The sequence below is a fragment of the Plasmodium gonderi genome (genome assembly GCF_002157705.1).
Source record: "Plasmodium gonderi DNA, contig: Chr13, whole genome shotgun sequence".
NCBI classification, from domain to species: domain Eukaryota; phylum Apicomplexa; class Aconoidasida; order Haemosporida; family Plasmodiidae; genus Plasmodium; species Plasmodium gonderi.
Genome location: NW_021628938.1, coordinates 1,622,660 through 1,644,032, shown reverse-complemented (window position 1 = coordinate 1,644,032; position 21,373 = coordinate 1,622,660). Strand labels below are relative to the sequence as shown.

At 29.1% G+C, this 21,373-nt stretch overlaps 4 protein-coding genes across 4 annotated transcripts; 1 reads left to right on the top strand and 3 right to left on the bottom strand.

Moving 5' to 3' along the window:
* Positions 1 to 1,239: 1,239 nt before the first annotated feature.
* PGO_133040 (DEAD/DEAH box ATP-dependent RNA helicase) lies at positions 1,240 to 4,047 on the bottom strand (the record flags this gene model as incomplete). Its single annotated transcript, XM_028689820.1, has 1 exon — positions 1,240 to 4,047. One exon carries the CDS (start codon positions 4,045 to 4,047, stop codon positions 1,240 to 1,242), a length of 2,808 nt encoding a protein of 935 aa, XP_028545621.1.
* A 1,752-nt stretch (positions 4,048 to 5,799) lies between these two features.
* On the bottom strand, positions 5,800 to 9,420 carry PGO_133030 (hypothetical protein, conserved; the record flags this gene model as incomplete). Its single annotated transcript, XM_028689819.1, has 1 exon — positions 5,800 to 9,420. One exon carries the CDS (start codon positions 9,418 to 9,420, stop codon positions 5,800 to 5,802), a length of 3,621 nt encoding a protein of 1,206 aa, XP_028545620.1.
* A 3,870-nt stretch (positions 9,421 to 13,290) lies between these two features.
* Positions 13,291 to 16,341, top strand: PGO_133020 (ATP-dependent RNA helicase; the record flags this gene model as incomplete). The annotated part of the gene is made up of 1 exon (XM_028689818.1): positions 13,291 to 16,341. One exon carries the CDS (start codon positions 13,291 to 13,293, stop codon positions 16,339 to 16,341), a length of 3,051 nt encoding a protein of 1,016 aa, XP_028545619.1.
* Positions 16,342 to 17,872: 1,531 nt separating this feature from the next.
* Positions 17,873 to 20,314, bottom strand: PGO_133010 (thioredoxin-like protein; the record flags this gene model as incomplete). The annotated part of the gene is made up of 3 exons (XM_028689817.1): positions 17,873 to 19,670; positions 19,985 to 20,058; positions 20,249 to 20,314. 3 exons carry the CDS (start codon positions 20,312 to 20,314, stop codon positions 17,873 to 17,875), a joined length of 1,938 nt encoding a protein of 645 aa, XP_028545618.1.
* Positions 20,315 to 21,373: the final 1,059 nt, after the last annotated feature.

Here is a 21,373-nt window from a genome sequence, read left to right as displayed (position 1 = left end):
TTTTTGCACATTTATAAATCATTCTTATATGACCATTCAGCATAACAACTTCATCAATAAGAAGACTGCTTTTATGACTATAAAATGCAACTATATATATATATATATATATATATGACAGTTACCATATATATATAAAGTGCCCTTTTATTAACCTTATTGTAAAGTTCACTACATCGCTACATAAACCTCTTTGCAATATCGTTTTAATTTTTTTTTTTTTTTTGCTTTTTTGTACGTGTTCATGTAAAGGATATAATACCACACAACATGTGGCAATTTCCAGGTGCACAGATACAAAAAAAATTTGTCTATACAAAACGAGCACAAACGAAAATATTGCATTTATTTTTATTTGGAAAACTCAATTTTTAAAAAAGCGTCTTTTTTCAACATGCCAGCAATTTTATACATACAAAAGGGCATATATATGTATGTATATATATATATATATATATGTATATGTTTAGCAAACTTCCCGAATGCACCACCTGAACCATCTGCACATAGGTAACTTTTTTTTAAAACTAAAATATTCACATAAAAACTGGCAATAAAATGTTATCACATTCACTACATATATGTGTAGGTGGAATCGCGTTGTATCTACATAAATATGTTCACGGGATTTGTAGGTCTAAAATATGTGTTCTTCACTACACTTTTGGGTAAATTTTCTTTACTGCATTAAATCCTCGATTTTCTTAATTCGTAAGAATTTAAGGAGAAATAGATTAAAAACCTTTTCATTAATTTTTATATTTAACAGAGTTGTAAAGATCTGTACATGTGCATATAAATAAATGCACATGTACAACCATAAAAACAAAACTATACATATCAAAGATGGAAAAATTACAAAGAGCAAGTTTTAAATGACAAAAAAAAAAAAAAAAAAGATATATATATATATATCTCTAAATCTACGTGTTTGAAGACGGTAAAATCATTTCCATGCGGAAAATGTGTACCTTTACAAACATTTCTCGAAATGAAAAATGTTATGTTGTATGCTTAACAAAAAAGTTAACATAGTATAGAGGAACTCAAAGAAAAAAAAAAAAAATCAGTATGCTTTCCTGGGAGGGGGAGACCGGAGTAGGAATCTACTTTATAAAAATTGCATCACTTTACTTTCCAAATCGGATATATCTTCTAAAAAAAAAAAAAAAAAAAATGGTTGATTAATTATTCATATATGTTGTGCCTCATCACTGAACATGCAAAATGGGGTCAATGCTAGGTCTCTACTACATAAAGGCATGTATATCTGTGTAAGTCGCGTATATATACACGTATGTATATATATATATATATATATATATATTTGCACGTGTGTGAGTACGGACAAATGCTTGCCGCTTTACCATTCACGTTTTCCTCCGGAACGGCTTTCATTTCCCCCTTACTTAGGATTTTCTTTTTCTTAGCTGCTTGATCATCTTCGGTGCATTCCGATTTTTCACTTGAGGTACCTATACTGTCTGAACTTGATGATTCTCTACTTTCATCAGTGGATACATTTGTCACATCATCTGAATATGATTGCCCATCTGAGGTAGCTGTAGAGTCCTTTTTTATTCGTATACATCGATCCTCATTTCGTAGTTTGCTAATTTTTCTTTTTTCATTGTCTCTTTCAATCTTTTTCTTTAACATCTGAATATACTTGGTTCCACTAGGGCTATTATTACTCTTACTATTATTACTCATCTTATCGTCTTCGTCATCACATTCTACAACTTCCACATCTTCTTCTTGATTTCCATTCAATTGGTTCACTAATATTTTTAACTTCACATTGTCGTCATTTATTTCATTTCCATAGTCATCGTACAAAACACTGTTGCTTAAAGTTTTCAGTACCTTTACACGTTTCTTCCTTTTTTTCGTTGGTAGCATTATTGGGGTGTGCTCTTCATATTCGGCTTCTTTTTGAGTAAATAAATTGTTATCCTCCTTTGTGTGTACATTTTGGATTTGTATACAACTACTTGTCCTCTTCTGTTTGTTATATTTTGGATCGTTTTTATATGTTCCTTCAATAGAGGGAGCGTTTTCGTTTTTATCATTTGTGTTATAGAGATCATTATTGTCCTGTTTGTTAGAAATTTGAGCAGAATTTTCTTTCCTCCTTTCCTCTTCGTTTCCTGCCCCCTCCTCCTCCTCCTCCTCTAGTACATGTTTTTTTCCCTCCTTTAACTTCTTCGCCTTGAGTATTTCCAAAAATTTTTCAAAACGTGACCTTTTTTTTTTAACTTGAACTTCTTGATTATTATTTATCCTAAGCTCATCCATCATGGAGGAAGAGAATTCGATGAGTCCATAGGAGTATGCCAACTGATTTAGATTCAGTTCTGTTATTCCTTTAAATTTCATCACAATATACAAATGTCTTAAATAGATTATTAAAGCCTTTTTGGCTAGATATTTTATGTCAACAAAAGCTGCATTTAGTGAATGTATTTTATTATTTATATCAAATAATTTATTTTTTTTAATAAACTTTTCTTTGATATCTATGTTATTTTCCTTAAGAATGTTTAAGAAAATTTTCTTGTTGTCAGTTTCTGTTGTCAAAAAGATAAGACTATTTCCTACGTTGGTAAATCTACCTGTTCTACCTGACCTGTGAATAAAAGTTTCGACATTTTCTGGGAAATCAAAATGTATAACCCAATCTACTGAAGCAAAATCTAATCCTCGACATGCAATATCTGTTGTGAATAGGCAAACAAAATTTCTTTTTTTTGAAAAGAAATGATATGTATTTAATCTAGATGTTTGTTTTAATTTCCCATGAAGTTGTAAAAATTTCATTACACCAACTTTGATCTTTCTGAAAACTTCATACATAAATCGAACTTGTTTACATGTTGAAAAAAAAACAATTACTTTTTTATTTTTCTTTGAAAATAAAAATGTATACAAATAATTAATTTTATTGTAAATATCACATTCAATGTAAATCTGTTTCACATTGTTACTTTCTATATATTTGTCATTGTCATTTATACTTACATATTCATAGTCTTTAATATTGAAGGTTCTCAATATTATGCCTAAAAATTTACAAATTGTGGCTGAAAATAAGCATATCTGGCAATTTTCTTTTGGCTTGTATAATAAAATATTCTTTAAATTATCATAAAAGCTGTTATCAATTAATTTATCTATTTCATCAATTATGAGAGTGCTTAAGTAGTCCAAATTGCAATAATAATTGTTTTCTAAGTGGTATAACAATCTTCCCGTCGTACACACAATGATATTTGCATAACTAAAAATAGATTTTTCTCTTTCTTCATCTTTTCCACCTATTGCACAACATATATTTAATTTGTGATATTTATTTAACATATTTAAAACTTCAAAAATTTGAAATACCAGCTCCCTCGTTGGAGTTATTATCATCCCACCCAAAATTCTATTATAACTATCAATACTATTTCTATACATTTTTTCAACCAAGGGGATACAGAAACATAGTGTTTTCCCAGTTCCTGTTTGTGCTTGTGCATAGATATGCTTATTTAACAGTACGATGGGGATTGATACAGCCTGTATGTTTGTCATATGCACAAAGTTGTTTTCACTTAGAGTTCTTAGGGTTCTTTTACTTAATGGAAGTGTCTTAAACTCATGCGCCGTCAAAACATTTTTGTCAATGATTGTTAAATTATTTTTAAAGCCATTTTTATTTTTGTCATTTTTCTTGCTCGTGCTATTGCGACTGGTGTTATTTTCATTTTCACCATTCCTTTCTCCATTTTTAAAACCTTTTTTGAGACCATCACCACTATGCTCGTCATTGTTGATATTGCTTTTCCATCGTTCCTCGTATTGTTTTCTTTTATTTTCTTGAACAACAAGTTCTAACTTTTCATCTATCTCTTTCTGCAGTTGGGCTCTTTCGTCCAGTTGGTCATACCCACCGTTGGTCTTCCCATGGTTTCTTATCTTATTCTTTTTTACTTTGTTTCCATAGTTTTTGTTAAAAATTTTTTTGGTTTGCATTGTCTTCCCATTTCTGCTATTTCCTGTCATGTTCAGATTTTTCCCCTTTTCTTTCTTTCTTGTTTTTTTTTTTTTTTTTTTTTTTTTTTTTTCTAGCTATTGGTATTATTCTAATAATATTTGCAATGTGGGCATCCTAACGTTTGTACGGGAAATAGGGGCGTTACAACTTGGGGGAGAGGGTTCATTTGGTGATTTGATTTAGAAACATGTGTTTATGTGCATATGTATATATGCATATATGTAAGCGTACGTCTCTTTTTACATGTGTCGGCATATGTGTTTACATATATATACATGTAAAATGATGTGATGTTTGTATTTTAAATAAATAAGTCCTTGGATTCGTTCGAACAAAAAGGAAATTACAAAAACAGCCTCCAAAGTAGTATATATAAATACTTTAAAAAATTTTCCTATGACTGAGCTATTTTTATTGAACACGTATGTCAGTAACTAGTTAATAATGGGGATGGCGAGTTATTTTATTTTTATATTTTTTTTCTCCTTATGATGTTGCATAAAAAATGGAAAAGGGGGGAAATGCTGAGATAAATAATTCGTTTTATTTTATTTTATTTTTTTTTTTTCTCCTTACTACTAATAATCACCTGTTAGAGATCAATTTAAATAAGTATTCTTTAAGATTTATTCTTTAAACTTTTATAAGGTGAAAACAGATAAATGCTTCTTATTTTTGCTTTGTTTTTTTTTTTTTTTTTTTTTTTTTTTTTTTTTTTTTTTTTTTTTTTTTTTTTTTTTTTTTTTTTTTTTTTTTTTTTTTTTTTTTTTTTTTTTTTTTGTTTTGCTTTGTTTTTACTTTTTTTATATTGCAACGGCACGATTCCCAAAAAAAAGGGGCAAAAGGAGTGGCTCTTATAATTCTGTTTAAACAAAATAAGGATATAAATATAGTTCATTTATTGAAAAATTTACAGAGGAATCCTTCCCCCCTCTTTTTTTTTTTTTTCTTTTTTGTCAAAAATTATTAAAAAATGTTTACGACCAATTGTTATTTTATGGTTCCTCATCTTTTTAAAAATAAATAATTCATGGGTAACAATTAAAAAAAAAAAAAAAAAAAAAGCAGTTAAAAATAAAATATTATAAAGACTATAATGTGATATATATATATATATATATATATATTTATATGTACGAGGAAATGTTAAAATATATGAACGTACATAACACATAAGTTCAAATTTAGGGAACATTAAAAACACTAAAAATATAAAGGTGATATACTTTCCTTTTTGCAGAAAGGGGGATAATATGGTAAGAAATTTTCCTTAAAAAAGCAGTGCCCCATGGGGAGAGGGAAGTGTGGCCATATAAAAAATAAAATCAAAGAAATGAAAGAAGTGAAGGGAATGAAAAAAGAAAAAAAAGAAAAAAAGGGCACACGTGATCCAATTAAAAATACTCAAAAATGTGTACACAAAGAAGCCAAATGGACAAGAAGTAAACAAAAAGCGAAAAAAAAAAAAAAAAAAAAAAAAAAGGTGATGCTTTAAAACATATTTAAAAGAAACGAATTGAGGAAACAAAAAAAATTTCATTTTGGTACATCGTTAAAATGTATGCATGCTGTATACACACATAATATATGTGCACCTATATTTATGTGCCAAATATGCACTAAATGTGTACCAAAAAATGAACAAATATGAGCTAACCTGTGTATATATGCAGCACACTTTCGTTGTACACCTGCACAGACAGATTTATAAAAAAAAGAAAAAAAAAATTCATCCAATACATGAGTGTACTTGAGCGATTTTATTCCTCGTCATGCTTTATAAATAACATTTTTTTCAATTCAATGGGTTCCACAGTGTCCAAGTGTGAAAAATTTGTGCTGTCAATATAATCCAGGTGCAATGCTGAGAATTCTGCAAACTTTGATTCATCCAATTTATCAGAAAAGGCATTTAAATAAATCGAGTATTTTTTTGTAGAAATGGATTCATATTTTAAGGAATTCATTTTATTAAGAGTTGTAAGTTCAATAGACTTGTCCAGAAGTTTTAAATCTATATTATGTTTAATAACTGATAAAAGGGTGTTCCTTTTTACCTTTAATTCTCCGATAACTTTGAGATATCTTTCTTCTCCTTGTTCATTTTTTAAACATAAAATGAAATCATTATTTGTACCATTTGATGTGTTTTCACTACTTTTGGAATATAAAAAGGAGTATAATTCCTTTTCTGTTTTTTTTATAAATTCACTTGATTCAGAAGTTTTTATTCTCTTATATGTACCCTCATTCCCCACCTGTTCATCTTTGCAATCATAAAACATTACCTGATTGTTGTCTGTTACTTTGCCACTTTTTGTCGGGGTTACCATTAAATTCTCATTAAAATCTGTGTTTAATTCTTTGTTTTTTTCCCCTCTCCCCCTTTCAATTTTGTTCTCATCTTGTGTGTCCATATCTTTGTAAGAAGTCTTTATAAGATGATGTTCTGTGGGTGCTTCGCAACAAACACTATTCTTTCTAATGTCGTGCGATTTCAAATAACATATTTTATCATTTTTTCCACTTGGCCCCTCTTTCTCTATAATATTTTTTCCTTCATGATTTTCATTACTTGCAAGCATATTCTCCTCCTCCGCCTTTTCAGTCTTCTCTGCATCCTTTCCCTCTTCCTCTGTTTTGTGCAAACTCGATTTCACATTTTCTGAATTGTAGTGATTCGTGTGCAAAGCTTTCTCTTCACAAACGTTGGCTGCATCTGGACCTTCGGGTCGAATGCCATGGGTGAACTCCTTATTCTGTATACAATTCCCGTAACTGCTCGAAGTTTTATCTTTTTCCTTTTCTGTTACCACTAAACTTTTGGTACCACTGATCCAAATGCTTGCCTGATCTGCATATGTTTTTTGATGACTGAGTGGCACATCCACGTCATGTCGAATGGGTGAAAAACTGGTGTTAAAAATGTTACATATATGGTTCATATGGTTCATGTGGTTCATATGGTTCATGTGGTTCATATGGTTCATGTGGTTCATATGGTTCATGTGGTTCATATGGTTCATGTGGTTCATATGGCTCATGTGGTTCATATGGCTCATGTGGTTCATATGGCTCATGTGATTTATTTGGCTCATGTGGCTCACATGGTTCACGTGGCTCATGTGATTCATATGCTTCATTTTGTTATGTTCACTTTGAGCGAGGTGAGATGGTTTCAATTTTTGTGGTGTGGAAGTTGATGATGAGTTATTCAAAATTGGAGTACCAGCATTAATGTAAATGCTCCGTTGAGTAGGACATTCCTTTGATACACTTTTATTTATCTCTTTACATAACTCAACACAAGCATTTAACAAGGTTACTGGTAGTTCTTTTGTATGATTGATGTTTTTAAATATTCCCTTGACTTTTTCTTCTTTTTTAATTGAATCCTTTATGCATAATGGAGAAATTCTACTTTGACAAATTTTGTTAATTTTTTTAATACTTTCATTAAATTGAGTATTGGGAGAATCTTCTTTTATCATTTTATTAATAGATGTAGAATTTTTAGTAATTTTTGTGTCTTCCACATTATTCTTTCTAGGAGTAATATTTAGATTAGCAAAGGAATTCAAATTATTCATATAATATATCGACTCATTCGATACAGAATTATGATTAATAATTAAAAATATCAAAATAGATATATTAGATTCTGCTTCTTCATTTTGATTATTTAGAGAAAAATTATTTGACACAATTTTACTGCGTTTTTCTTTTTCTGAATTTGTAATTGTCATGTTATGTATACAATTGTCTTTACTATAAATACATAAATTATTTATATTAAAAATATTCGCCATTTTGTTGTATTTAATTTTATAAATATATTTAGCATTTTTTTTATTTTCGATGTTTTCTATACCTAAGAATAGACTATCTTCATCTTTTACTTGGTCAATATCAACAACTGAATTGTTAAGAAAGGTAGAATTGCTTCTTGATTTATTAATAATAAATAAATTATATTTATTAATTTGTTTGTTTATATCACTGGAATGATTAATATTTTTTTCTACACATTTGCAAATTAATTCACATTGTTCTCCTTCAATATTTCCTCTTAAAACTAAATCACATTTTCTACTCGAAGAACCTATAACAAATTTTTGCTTTTTAATATTTATAACTTCTGATATTCCATTTAACTTTATTTTATTTTCTTCAACATTTCGTTTATCATTTCCATTACTTGTCATATTGATTCTTTCTAAAGAGTAAAATGCATTTTTCCCCCTCCCATAACTGTATATATTGTACTTGTTATTGGGGGTAAAATTACTATTATTTAGAGTGTTGTTTTTTATGAATTCATTTATGGATTTTTTTATTTGCTTATTCTTGATTACGATCATTTTTTTCCTTTGTTTTTTAGGATTATCCATTGTACAATTCATTTTAGTTACATCATTTTTTCCATTCGTGTATGTGGTTGCATCCCTACATTTTAATTTTTTCTGCAAAAATATTTCATCGTTTGAGTCAATCTTTGTTCCATTTTTTATTTCATCATTCATTTGGTTATCATTCACAATTGACAATTTTCCCTTTTCGAGTTTATTTTTTTCCTTAGCATGAATATTATTTTTAATTCTCATTTTGCATGCCGTGTGAGAGTTGTTATTTTTACTGTATTTTGATTCCTCTTTTTTATTGGATAAGATAGTTGACTTTTTTATCATAGTTTGACATTTTTTTTCTTTTATCATCATTGTATTGTAAGAATTCTTATTGTTGAATTTTCCCTTTATTCTTGTCTTTTTTGAGTTCATACTACTCTTGTTTATCAGTACATTTTTTTTCAGATTTAATAATTCTAGTACTTTGTTATCAATTTTCTTATTGCCCTCTTTTTGACTTTTTTCATGTTTACTAATTAGTGGACTATTTTTTCCAAATATTATTGTATTTTCTTTTTTATCATTTGTTGCTTCAGTTCTATTCACAATAATGGGATCTCTACTACTTCTGCTTTGCATGCCTGTGTATTCTTCACTCCACTTTTGAGAGCTCCTTTTTTTCCATTTGTCTTTATCTCTATCTAGAGCATTTTCCTTAAGTTTAACCTTGAAAATTGACTTTAAGCTTGTATTTTTTCCTTGAGTTTTATTCCCATTCCTGTTGCTATTGTTTAATTTATCACTACTAGTTGTATCTCGAATAGACGACCTTTTCTCATTAAGTGTGGTTTTATTTCCATTTCGATTCAAAAGTCTGTTACTTCTTCTTCTCTCTGTAGAGTAATTTCCATAAATTTCTTTTTTTTTTTTTTCTCCCTCTTCATTTTGCGTGTACTTATTTTTAATATCTTTGTTTTTTATCATCACGTGGTTTTCATTTTTTTCTTGGCCCTGTTTGTCACTATCTAGCGTCATGTTTATATTTTCTGTTATGTTCGTTCCTCTGTTTTTGTCTACACACGTCGTCAATTTTTTTTTCTTTATATTGAACTCGTTCTTGCTAGCACTTAAGTTTAGCTAACTAGTCACCTGATCTCTTCTGTTAAAATCTTGTCCTTGCTAACCCCTTTTTTAGCCCCTTTTTTAGTCCCTTTTTTAGCCCCTTTTTTATTCCCTTTTTTAGTCCCTTTTTTTATATTTTTTTTTTTTACTCTTTGTTTCGACCCGTACTGATGAACTAAGCTTATTTTTATTTTGTACTCCCTGTTGTATTTTGTCTTTCCTTCCCTTTTCCTTCCTTTCGATAGTGCAAAGGTGTCAAGAATTAGCAGCTTTTTCAAAACGCACACGGGCGAATATACGCCTCAATTTTGTTCATACCGTGTGTGCAGATATAAACCTGTATAAATAACACTCACATCCTTGTGCATATGTACTATATATATGTATTAAAAAAAAAAAAAAAGAACAAAAAAAAAATAAAAAGATGAATGAATTCTTGATATGCTCACCATTGAAGTAATTTCAAATTAAGGTGAGGAGGGTGTGTGTACGTGTGTGAGAGGTCATGTGTGGTTGTGACATTTTACACTTGTGCAAAATACAGATAAAACATGCACAAACATGTTACGCCTTATGAGTGCAAGGCTTGAGGGCGTGTGTATATTTGAAAATTGGTGTTACAATGGGTAAATAGTTGACAACAAAAATTAAGGGGAATTGAACAAGTTTGGGTGGTAAATTTGTGCTGGCTATGTTTTAAAATGTTAAAAAAGTAAGGAAAAATGAGTGCAACTTTGAAACCAAATGGATGCAAATTGGATACAAAATGGATGCAACTTTGAAACACAATGGAGGCAAATTTGATACAAATTAAATACAAAATGAAAGTAAACAGAGCGTATAACAAAACCAAAAAAAGAAACAGGAAAAAAAAAGAAAAAAAAAACTGTTAAAAGCTAAAATAGCGCATATTTTTTTTTTTTTTTTTTTTTTTTCACCGATTTGACACTTCTTTTTCACGAGGCAGGAAGGTGTGTATGCTAAAAATTATAAGATAAAAATTTAAAGACGAGAATAAGGGTTATAAAACCCAATAAAGCAGATTAAAAAGGGGAAATTTAATGGGAGAATTAAAAAATGGAAAACGAAAAATGATTGTGAGGTGGTGAATGAAAAACATAATTTTCAGTATAGCAAAATGGTACGAAAACGTGTTCGTTTCTATCAAAAAATGTAGCAAAAAATTATAAATTTTTTATTTCTTTTTCTTTTCCTCTTTCACTTTTTTTTTTTTTTTTTTTTTTTTAAATTGACAATTAACACTCAACTGCTCCGTGTGCCTAAAAAGTTCCATTCCATTAGTTGCAACTTTTTTTTTTTTTTTTCCCATTTATGCAAGAACTGTCTTTTTGAAAGAACTCCCTCCGCTCTTTTGGCTACTGGGATGGAAATATTCGTACACAGAACTCGCACATGTCCTTTTATTTGTTTTTCTTTTTGCTGAACATGTAAATCAAGCCATAAAAAAAAAATATTTTTTACAATTTGTGATATGATAAGTACATACAAAAATAAAAAAAAAAATAAAGAAAAATATTAAAGGATTTAAAAGTAACATTGATTTTCTCCCAGGTATACTCCGTTTTGTTAAACATTATTTTGTTTTATTTCACTACACTTATTCGTTCTGTGATTCTCTTTGCTGCGTACACTACTTAGAAACACATTTGAAGGGATCCTCCCAAAAAATGGAACATTCAAAAGGGCATTACCAAGTATAGAATTTTTAAGGGTCAAGTGTGTAGAAAAAAAAAAAAAAAAAAAAAAAAAACATTTAGGCAGACAGATAACTAGCTGAACTATGGCCAAACTGGCAATCCCAGTAAAAACCAAGTAGCCAATGAAAAGAACAAATCGTTTTGTTTACACATGTTAAGAATAGTTTCTTCACTTTTTTCTCTTTTGCACACAAAAATACATAAATCGTTCAAAAAGCTGAAAAGCAGAAATATATCACATTTCAGTGGATTATTTACCACTTTCACGTTTATTCATTATACACACGAATTGGCGAGGCATATAAGAAGCACTTATGCATGGCCGCACAGACAATTATCAACATAACATGTGAGAACAAGCTCAAGATTTGCAAGCATAACATGCATATTCACTCTTTTGCATTTGTTGAAAAAAATGTATTTTATTTGTACAAATGAAGCTAACAAAACCGAAAGAGGAACATATACACAGTTTTGTAAAAACTAGTACTGTACAATTTTACCAGACATTTTACCCCTCGTCTTAAGTCCCCATGTGATAAGCCAAAATTTTGGGAAAAAGAAAAATTTTCATTTCAACTTAATATTACCTACATTTGTAATTATCCGTATTATGTACAACTAAATATAGGAATAAGTAATGTTTATTTTTTTAGTCCAATGACACAGTTATATATGTTGCGATTGAAGAAGGATAGAGGAGGAAAATTTATTTTTTCACAGGGGTAATAATATTAACTTTGTTTTTACTAATATATGAATTTTATATCATTTTAGCTTTTTACCCTTAACAAGTGTTTCACATTTGCGTATAAACATATTGACAAATTTTATTTTGTAACCTTTTGTTTAATATTTTGCAAAAAATGATATGCATATGATCTTTTCATCAATAGTGAAATATAAGTGGGTAAGGTGATCAATTTTTTTCTTTTTTTTTTCTTTTCCCTTTTCCCTAATCCTAGGAGAGTTGATCGAACAATGCAATACATAAGGAGGAGGAGGCGGATGCGATTTTTTCCTCCGAACAAAATCCTTCATAGTAAAAAAAAAAAAAAAATATATAAAATAATAAACTAATAATAAATTAGGATTGGGTGGTCATACATATTCTTATATATATACGTCTATTTTATGAGAGCTATAAAATGAATAGTCTGTTGATGACAATTTCGCAGCTTTGATAGGGTTTTCCAACGCTCTTCCACTGTTTCCTTGTGCCCCTGTAGACATATGAACGTCAACACGAACATAGACATTTATATAAATTTTTCATAAATAAAAAAAAAAAAAAATGAAACGATGAAGGGGTAAAATTTTCAGAATAAAAACAATACAATTTTGGCTTAACATTTTTTTTATTACCACGTTCTGTTCTTCCCCTACCTCATTTACCTATCTTGAAATAATTTCGAATATGCCTCTTCTTAACGGACATAAGACTGTTGTTTATTCTGCATATATAAAAATAGGAAAATGGTATGACTTCAAGTTCAGGGTACCAATAATTTTTATAAAAAAAAAATATATATATATTAAAATAAAGCAAATTAAAAACTTTAAAGTAGGGGCAGGGATATAGTTTTCCCTGTTTTTTTTTTTTTTTTTTTTTTTTTTTTTTTCAAATGTGTTAAACATATACCCTATCTGCACGTTAAGATTAATAATAAGAAAAGATGACTCCTAAAAGTTTCATATTATTTCCCGACATTTAAAAGTGCATACAAAAAAAGAAAAAAATAATAATAAACTCATTAGCATTACAACAAAAATAAATGCAGTTGTTTTGGAAGGAAAGAAACGGAAAAAAAAATGAATAGAGGTAGAAGCAATTTTTTAGTATTTTCAAATTGAAAACTGAAGAAAAATAGTACTAATGTGAAGTTATAAAAAGGATTCGAAAACATGTGACAAAAAAAGTGATTTATTTGATTAAAGAAAAAAAAAAAAAAAAAATGAATAATTGGCAAATTTTTTTTTTCTTTTTTTTTTTTTTTTTTTTACATGTAATGAGCATATCACATACATGTTATAAAAAAAGATTATGAATTAGATAATTCGCAAAATGCATCAGAACGATGAAGAAGAACAAAGACGTGAGGAGGAATGCCAAAAAACTCCCTTCACACAGTTAAACTTGGATGAGTCTATAATATTTTCGTTGCTTATTCAAAAGTACCTTTTTTGTGCCAGAATACAAGAAAAGGCCATACCCCATATTGAGAAAAATAGAAATGTTCTTCTTCATTCCGAAACAGGGAGTGGGAAAACCTTATGTTTCGTTATTCCCATATTACAAAATTTTATAAAATCTAAAGTGGGCAATATACAAAGGGAGTATTTGAACGCACAGAATTATAGGGAAGATAGAGAAAAAGACGTAGATAATGATAGTTTTTACAATGAAGATAGTATGAAATGCATTTACAAACATTTTGAAAATGTAGATGTAGAAAAGGGGTTTCCTCATATTGACATAAATGTGGAAATGTTTATTCAGTACAGCAAGAACATTTTGGAAAGAAAAGAAAATGGGGATAAAAAAGAAAGTGGAAAAACAAAAGTAGGTATAGGAGGATGTAACAAAAATGAACTTCAGATAAGGAGAAATAACCTATACTACGAGAGAATAAAAGACGACATAAAAAAGGCTATATGTTGTAGTCAAAATGAGAATAAGAAAAATCAATTTATACATGTGAATGGAATTATTGTTGCCCCTACGAGAGAATTATGCATCCAAATTTATGATGTAGTAAAGAAATTTTTATTCTTCATAAGATTATATTTTGGTAAAAAATTCAACATAAATTTGAACGAATTAGATAAGGACAATTTTTTTATAAACACATTATTATTTAGAGGTGCAATCAAAATTGACGAAGATTTAAAAATCATAAAAAATGAAAAAAAAAAAAAAAACAGATATCAAATTATTGTGGCAACTCCCGGGAAATTATCAACTCTGCTTAATGAATATAATTCCCATTTTGATACCAGTGAATTAAAATATTTCATACTAGATGAAGGGGACAAATTATTGGAGGAAAGTTTTTTAAATTATGTGAAGGAAATAGTTAGGAATATTGTCTCAAAGGATTATGCCACCTGTATATGCAGTGCTACATGTCTTCACGAAGAGAAGTTTTACAATTTATTTTCTAATAAGAAGAAAAATTTCACAAAGTGTGTTATCGGTGTTGATATAAGTAATTCAAAAAAGTCTACAAATATTATCAAGTTAAATAATAGCCCTTGTGATAAGAATGAAATTGATGACAACACTAATGAAGAAATATGTGACGCAAGCAACACATTCCAATTGCCAACTAAAATTGAGAACTATTACATCACGGTTAGAAATATAGATAAGAGCTTTTTCCTTTTCAAATTTGTAAACACAGTTGTGCAAGAGGGAGAATCTGTAATAATATTTTTCCCTACCTGCTTTTGTGTGGATTATTTTTTTCATTTATTCAAAAATGTACTAAACACGGAGAATAAAAGTGTAAGAGAAATATTTAACAATGTTGTAAGTCTTAACAGTAGACATAAAAATATATACAACGAATTTGAACTTGCTTTATTTTGCAAGATGATTTGTTATATTCATAAATATATGGATAAGAAGAAATTTTCTCTTTTAAGAATCCACAGAAAGATGAAAGATAAAAAAAGAATAAGTGCATATAAAAAAATAAAAGAAAATAAGAATAAACGGAGAATAAAAATTATTTTGTGCACAGACATTATGAGCAGAGGAATTAATATCGATATTCATTGGGTCATAAATTATGATGTTGCAAATAAAAATATGACTTATATTCATAGGAGTGGTAGAACAGGCAGATTTGATAAAAGGGGGAAAAATATTATTCTCTTAAACAAAAAAGAAAAAGAATACATATACTTTTTGAAAAATAAAAAAGTGAATATAACAAATTTTAAAAAGACGCACATGTTTCAAGGCATGTTAAAATATGAATCTCTTTTAGCTCAAAATGAAAATGTTTTGGAAGTACAAGCTTTGAAAATGATGAACAGAAAAAAAGAGGATCTCATAAAACCTAATACTCTTAATGTTTTTTCCTTCTATCGAAATGGTAAGGAAAAACATGTACAAAACAAAGGAATAAAAAAAAAAAAAAAAAAACTCATCGGTTGTACTAACGGTAACTGTGGTAGTAGTAGTAGTACCCCCCACGCCCAAGGCGACGGCAAAGGGGATATATCCAAAGTGTATAATTTGAATAAAAGAAAGGAAAATATTATTTTACTGAACAATATGGTGAACTTATTTTTAAAGTTTATAATTTTTTTCATCATAGAGAATAGAGAAATATATCTACTCTCAACGAAGGCCTTTTTGTCCTACATAGAATTTTATAAAAACCATCAGTTAAATTTTCTCTTTCCTTTTCACAATTTAAATTTGGCTCATTTGTGTTACTCCTTTGCATTGGTCAAGATTCCTAAATTTAAGGAAAAGAGCAACATTAAAAATTTCAAAAAAATTAACCTGAATACATTTGACATACCATACAGGAATGAACAAAAGGAGGAAGAACGACAGGCAGCAATCATAAAACGTTTGAAACGTTTGGGGAATAAGGACAGTGAGGAAATTAAGGAGCGTATGATGGATCACAATGCGAGAAATGAAAGAAGCGGTACGAGCAAGACAAGCGAAACAGGCGAAACAGGCGAAACAGGTGAAACAGGCGAAACTCGGAGTCATCACTCGTCCACTTATCACCAGCCAAAGGTTCACAAACAAAAGCACGAGAAAAAAAAACAAAAAAAAAGAAAAACAATTGTTCAAAAAAAACACGAAAAAAGAGACATGGAGGAAAACGAAATCGAGTCTTTATTTTTTGAAGAAAATTTATATAAAAAATTAAAAAAAAAAAAAATAACTAAAGAGGAGTATGACAGATTATTGAACATGGAAAATGTGGACAAATTATTTACTGCAACACCCAATAGGGGCAAAAACAAAACTGTTCACTATAAAAACCAAGTATCGTCATCAATAAGGAAAAAGAGTAAAAAAAAGCAAAAATTGTATAACGTGAAGGTGAAGAAAAGACGAAAGAGTGCTGGTAAACGGAGGTGACTCGCAAGGGTGGGGGGGGGGGGAAAGGCAGTAATAACACATGAAGATTAGTCAGTCCCTATTATGCTTTTTTTTCTTTTTTTTTTTTTTTTTCATATATGTGCACATTATGTGGGGTAAATCGATGATTTATATGCCCAATTAGCGTGGCCTTTGCATATATACATTACAACTGTACAAATTTGAAGTTTTTTTTCTCGTTTTTTTTTTTCGTCTCCCTAAAGTCATAAATATACACATGCATACGTTCATTTTACGTATGTTATGCTTTTTTTTTTTTTTTTTTTTATATTAAACAGTTTAAATGGATTTATAAGGGGAACGACCATCTTATGTAGTTCATTTCTTACCCCCATGAGTAACTTTTTTTTTTTTTTCTATCATATTTGGAACCAGAACAAGACGAGATGATGTATAAGTGTAGATCTTCATATATCCATTCTGTCTAACAACTGACATGTTACGGTGGAAAAGTAATAATTTTTCCTTACATTCCCCGTTCAGATGCACAATTTTGTATAAACTAAAAAAAACCAAGATGTTTTTCTCTCCCTCTCTATATCTATATCTATATATATATATATATATTAAATGTAAATTCAAGTGTCACCAGATTATGCAATAGGTGTATATCCGTAGTAGCCATTTTATTATGAACTGTTCAGAATTTTTATTTTTTATTAGAAAAAAAAAAAAAAAAGGGAAAGGGAAAGGACGTAAGAAAGGACGTGAGATAGGACGCACGAAGGGACAGAAGAAAGGCAAAAAATAGTAAATTGTGTCAATTTAAAATATAACAAAAAAATATTGTTAAATAAAATAAATTCAAAAAAGGAATAGTAAAAAATTCATATTCTTAAATATGAATAAATGTGAGAGAAAGTGCTAAATTTATAATGTATGTAAAAGAAGTGGTGTGTACATAGGCCGTGGGCTAGAGTGTTTGAAAATATTATTTTATTCTGAATGGTCAGGTATGTGTGAATGTACACACATACATACGTGCATGCACACACACACAACCACAAACAGGTATACATATAATACAAGTCACTATGAGGGGAAAATGACGCACACTCATGGGAATAACACGTGTGTGGATAAACTAATTGATAATATTAATAAACAAAGTGGATAAATAAATGCGAATTAAGTTCAAAAGAAAGCCAGCATTTTAGTACAAGGAACACACACATAAAAAAAAAAAAAAAAAAAAAAGAATAAAAAGAAAAAAGAAAAAAAAAAAAGAAAAAAAGAAAAAAGTTACAAATGAGGGATATATCTACAGAATAAAAAAACACAAATGTATGTATATAACATTTCGAAGTACATAAAACCCCATTTTAGCAGAAATTTTGTAATGTTGGAAAAATGAAATTGGCACAGCTCTGGATGAGGGATCATAATGAATTTCATATATGGCAGTTCTATGTGCTGCGCACAGTAGAAAGTTCATCTAAAGAAATTTGTTTGAAAAGAAATACATATGTGCATGCAAATATTCATACAAACTCGCATTGAAATCACTGCACTACGCTTCCCTAGATAAAACAATGGTAGAGGCGTACAGATCATCGCTATAATACTTGTTTACGAAGGTGAAAAATTTATCCTTGTTAATTACGCCTTTTCCATTAATGTTCTGTATTATGTCAAGGTTGTTTACCTTATCTTTAAACATCTTTTGGTTAAACAAGTCCAATATAACAACTTCTGTAGTGCTGTTAACTGTGCATAATTTTTTTAAAGCCTCGTACTTTTTATCATTATTGAGCAGAAAGTAGAAATTAATTTTTTTTCCCTTTCTGTTATTATTATACTCACCAATTAATTCGTTATACTGTTTTAGCAAATCGAAATCTAGCTTTTCACTGAATAAAATAAAAATTGGTGCGAAAACATTTAAATTGGTTAAATTGCTAATATTATCATATTTAAACATATAGTTTTTTTCATTAACTTCTTCCTTTAAGCTTTTATGATTATTTAAAATAAAGCTAGCTATTTCGTTTTCCTTTTTCTCTACATGAATGTATTTAATTATAATATTCCCCTTCTTATTCACCAAAATGCAAACAGGTTTAAATGTCACATCAAACATATCGTACAGCAAGAGTTTGTAAATTGCATTATTTTCTTGCTCTCCCAAATAATAAACATCATCTATGTAATTTTCCATTTGATCTTCTTCCCTAGAGTATTGACTACTACTGCGAATAGGGGTGTGTTCTTCTCCCGTAGGATCTTTTTTTCCCTCTTCTAATTTTTCTTCCTTTTTATTTGAACTGGATAAGCTTTTGTCGTTGTCACTTTGATTAGAAACTTTTTTCTCATCCACTTTTGCATCTTCCTTTCCATCCTTTTTGGATTTCATTTTTTCCATATCTTTTACAAAAATGATATCTATCTTAACATTTTGGGAGGCTAGTTTCTTCTTTACCTTTAAGAGGGACTGGATGTCTCCTTTATTCTCTTTGTCATTGTTAAAATAGAACAAGACATAATCTGAATTTAATTTTTTAAAATCGTGTTTTTTATTATTTTTGTCATATAACGAATTGATATAAGTCAAATGGTTAACATTTTTATAGGGAAAATGTTTACTCTCATACAAGAGTAAATAATTTATATTATCGTTTATTATATTCATATTTTTATCTAGTAAAACCATTGTTGGTATGTTCATAATATTATAATTTTTAATTAATTTTAATATATGTTTCTTATCGTGAAATAATATACTATACCAATTATTCATTGTGCTAAAATGTTTAATATTAAATAATAGTTTGCTATCTAATGGAACGTACACAACATTGACGTTATTTTTTTTGTTAATGTCCTTATATATTTCCTTTAACCTTTCAACATAAGTTTTAATATTTCTTGCGTGTAAAAATTTATCCACATTATACGAATGAAAAAATAATATGGTGTATTCATTTGTGCTATTTTTTGTGCCTACTTTTTTTACATTCATGTAAAAATTTATCAAGGCTAGTATATTATTATATACACTACTAATAATGTAAAAAATGTTATATGGCTTTTCCTCATCGTAGTGGTTTCCAAGTTGTAAATTTTTTTCATGTTTATATAGATACTTTCCCAAAATTTTTTCTGATACATTTAAATTTTGATTATCATTTTTTATTTTGTTGTATATCATATAAGTCGCTAAGAATAAGGGGATGGATAATCCAGATACTCCCATGAGACCTGCGAAAGAGACCTTCCTCAGTGGGCACTTTTGTTTCCTCGCATTTCCGTCCAGCAGATTTCTCTTTCCTTCTTTGTCTTTGTTTCTTGCCAGGTCCACATATGCAAATCTAATATGGGTTAAGAAGAGGATTAATCAGTTGGGTGTACGTGCTGTGTCTAAGTGGTGAAATCAAATGGCATTGATAAGACAACCCTATATAACATGGCAATGTAAATTAATACACATAAATAATGCACATAAATAATGCACATAAATAATGCACATAAATAATGCACATAAAAAATGCACATAAATAATGCACATAAAAAATGCACATAAATAATGCACATAAATAATACACATAAATAATGCACATATATGTGAACACATACAAGGATACGAATTCTTTTTTTTTTTTTTTTTTTTTTTCATCTTTCATACTTTCTCTGTTGGTTGGACTTCCACGCTGTTGGTGCATTTGCGTGGCTTATGGTAAAAAAATTTTTATGGCTGACCTAGGGAGAAAAAGGCAAAAAAAGGAAAATTACGAACATGTATAAGAGTGTGTTAGGGTTATATATTCCACGGGGTAATGATGGGTAAGCACGTCTGTCTGATGAATCTAAGCATATTATACATATATGTATACGAGTGTTTATATATACACCCTTTTTGCGTTATAGTGTGCTTTCTCCCTCATCTTACCGCATTCACATTATTTAAACAAATTGTAAAAACTAGGAAAATAAAAAAAATATATATTCTTATCATTCTATGGAGAAAAGGAGTAAAGATGTTCGACTAAATTTCCTACTAGTGCCTTTACGTCTGTTTTTCCTTGCCTTTTTGTTATGCTTTTCTAAGTACGGTTATTGATTGTTATTTTTTTTTTTTCTCCCCTTAAAATTTTCAATTTCTTCTTCTTCTTCTTCCGTTCTATGTTCTTATTTTGTTCCCTTTTCAATTCACAACTTTTCCCCTTTTTCTCTTATTAGCACCTTTGTAAATATATATGTGTTCGACCACTTTTCTCGTTGTTTGCATACTTTGTCTCTCCTCCCGTTCGCGAGCTGATTGGTTTCACCCCTCCTAACCTTCACACTTTATTTGCATATGGTTACGTAGCCACATCTACTACTGCTACCAGTGCTGCTATCTTGGCAACCTCTACTACCTTGGGTGATCCCCTCTTCAATTCGTTTTTCCCCAGTTTTTTTTATTTTATTTTATTTTTTTTTTTTTTTTTTTTTACTCTTTCGTTAAACTTTTTATTTTGAACTTAAGTTCTGGTTTTATGCTTGAAAAAGGTTCAAATGATTGTAAGTTGTGAACAAACTTGATAAAAAGATATTAAAAGGTGCTTTTATATTTTAACGTCAAAAAAGGGAAAAAAAAAAAAAAAAAAAAAAAAAATTTCAATTTGCAATTCCTGAAAACAAAATTGGTACGATTATTTTTTTTCATTCTAAAATCACAAGTGAACTCAAGTGAAGGGTAAAACGGTAAATGAGAAGGTGCTCCCTTTGTGTTGGTGCATATATTTATGTAGGTATTATATATATATATGTATATGCATATGTTCGTGTAACATGTATATTCATAAGTACAGTATGCTCAACTTTTTAGGTATTCTAAGTCATGAACACAAGAGTATGGCACATAACACCGTCACTGTAGTTAGGGTGGGTTAACCTCTCTCTTCATGTTCTTTGCTACACTCTCCCCTCATGGAATCGGAGTTGTATGCACATATATGTTTACATAATAACATTTTACTTGTGTACAAAGTATCAAGTAAGGGCAATGGAACTTGTAAATTTTTTTTTTAGA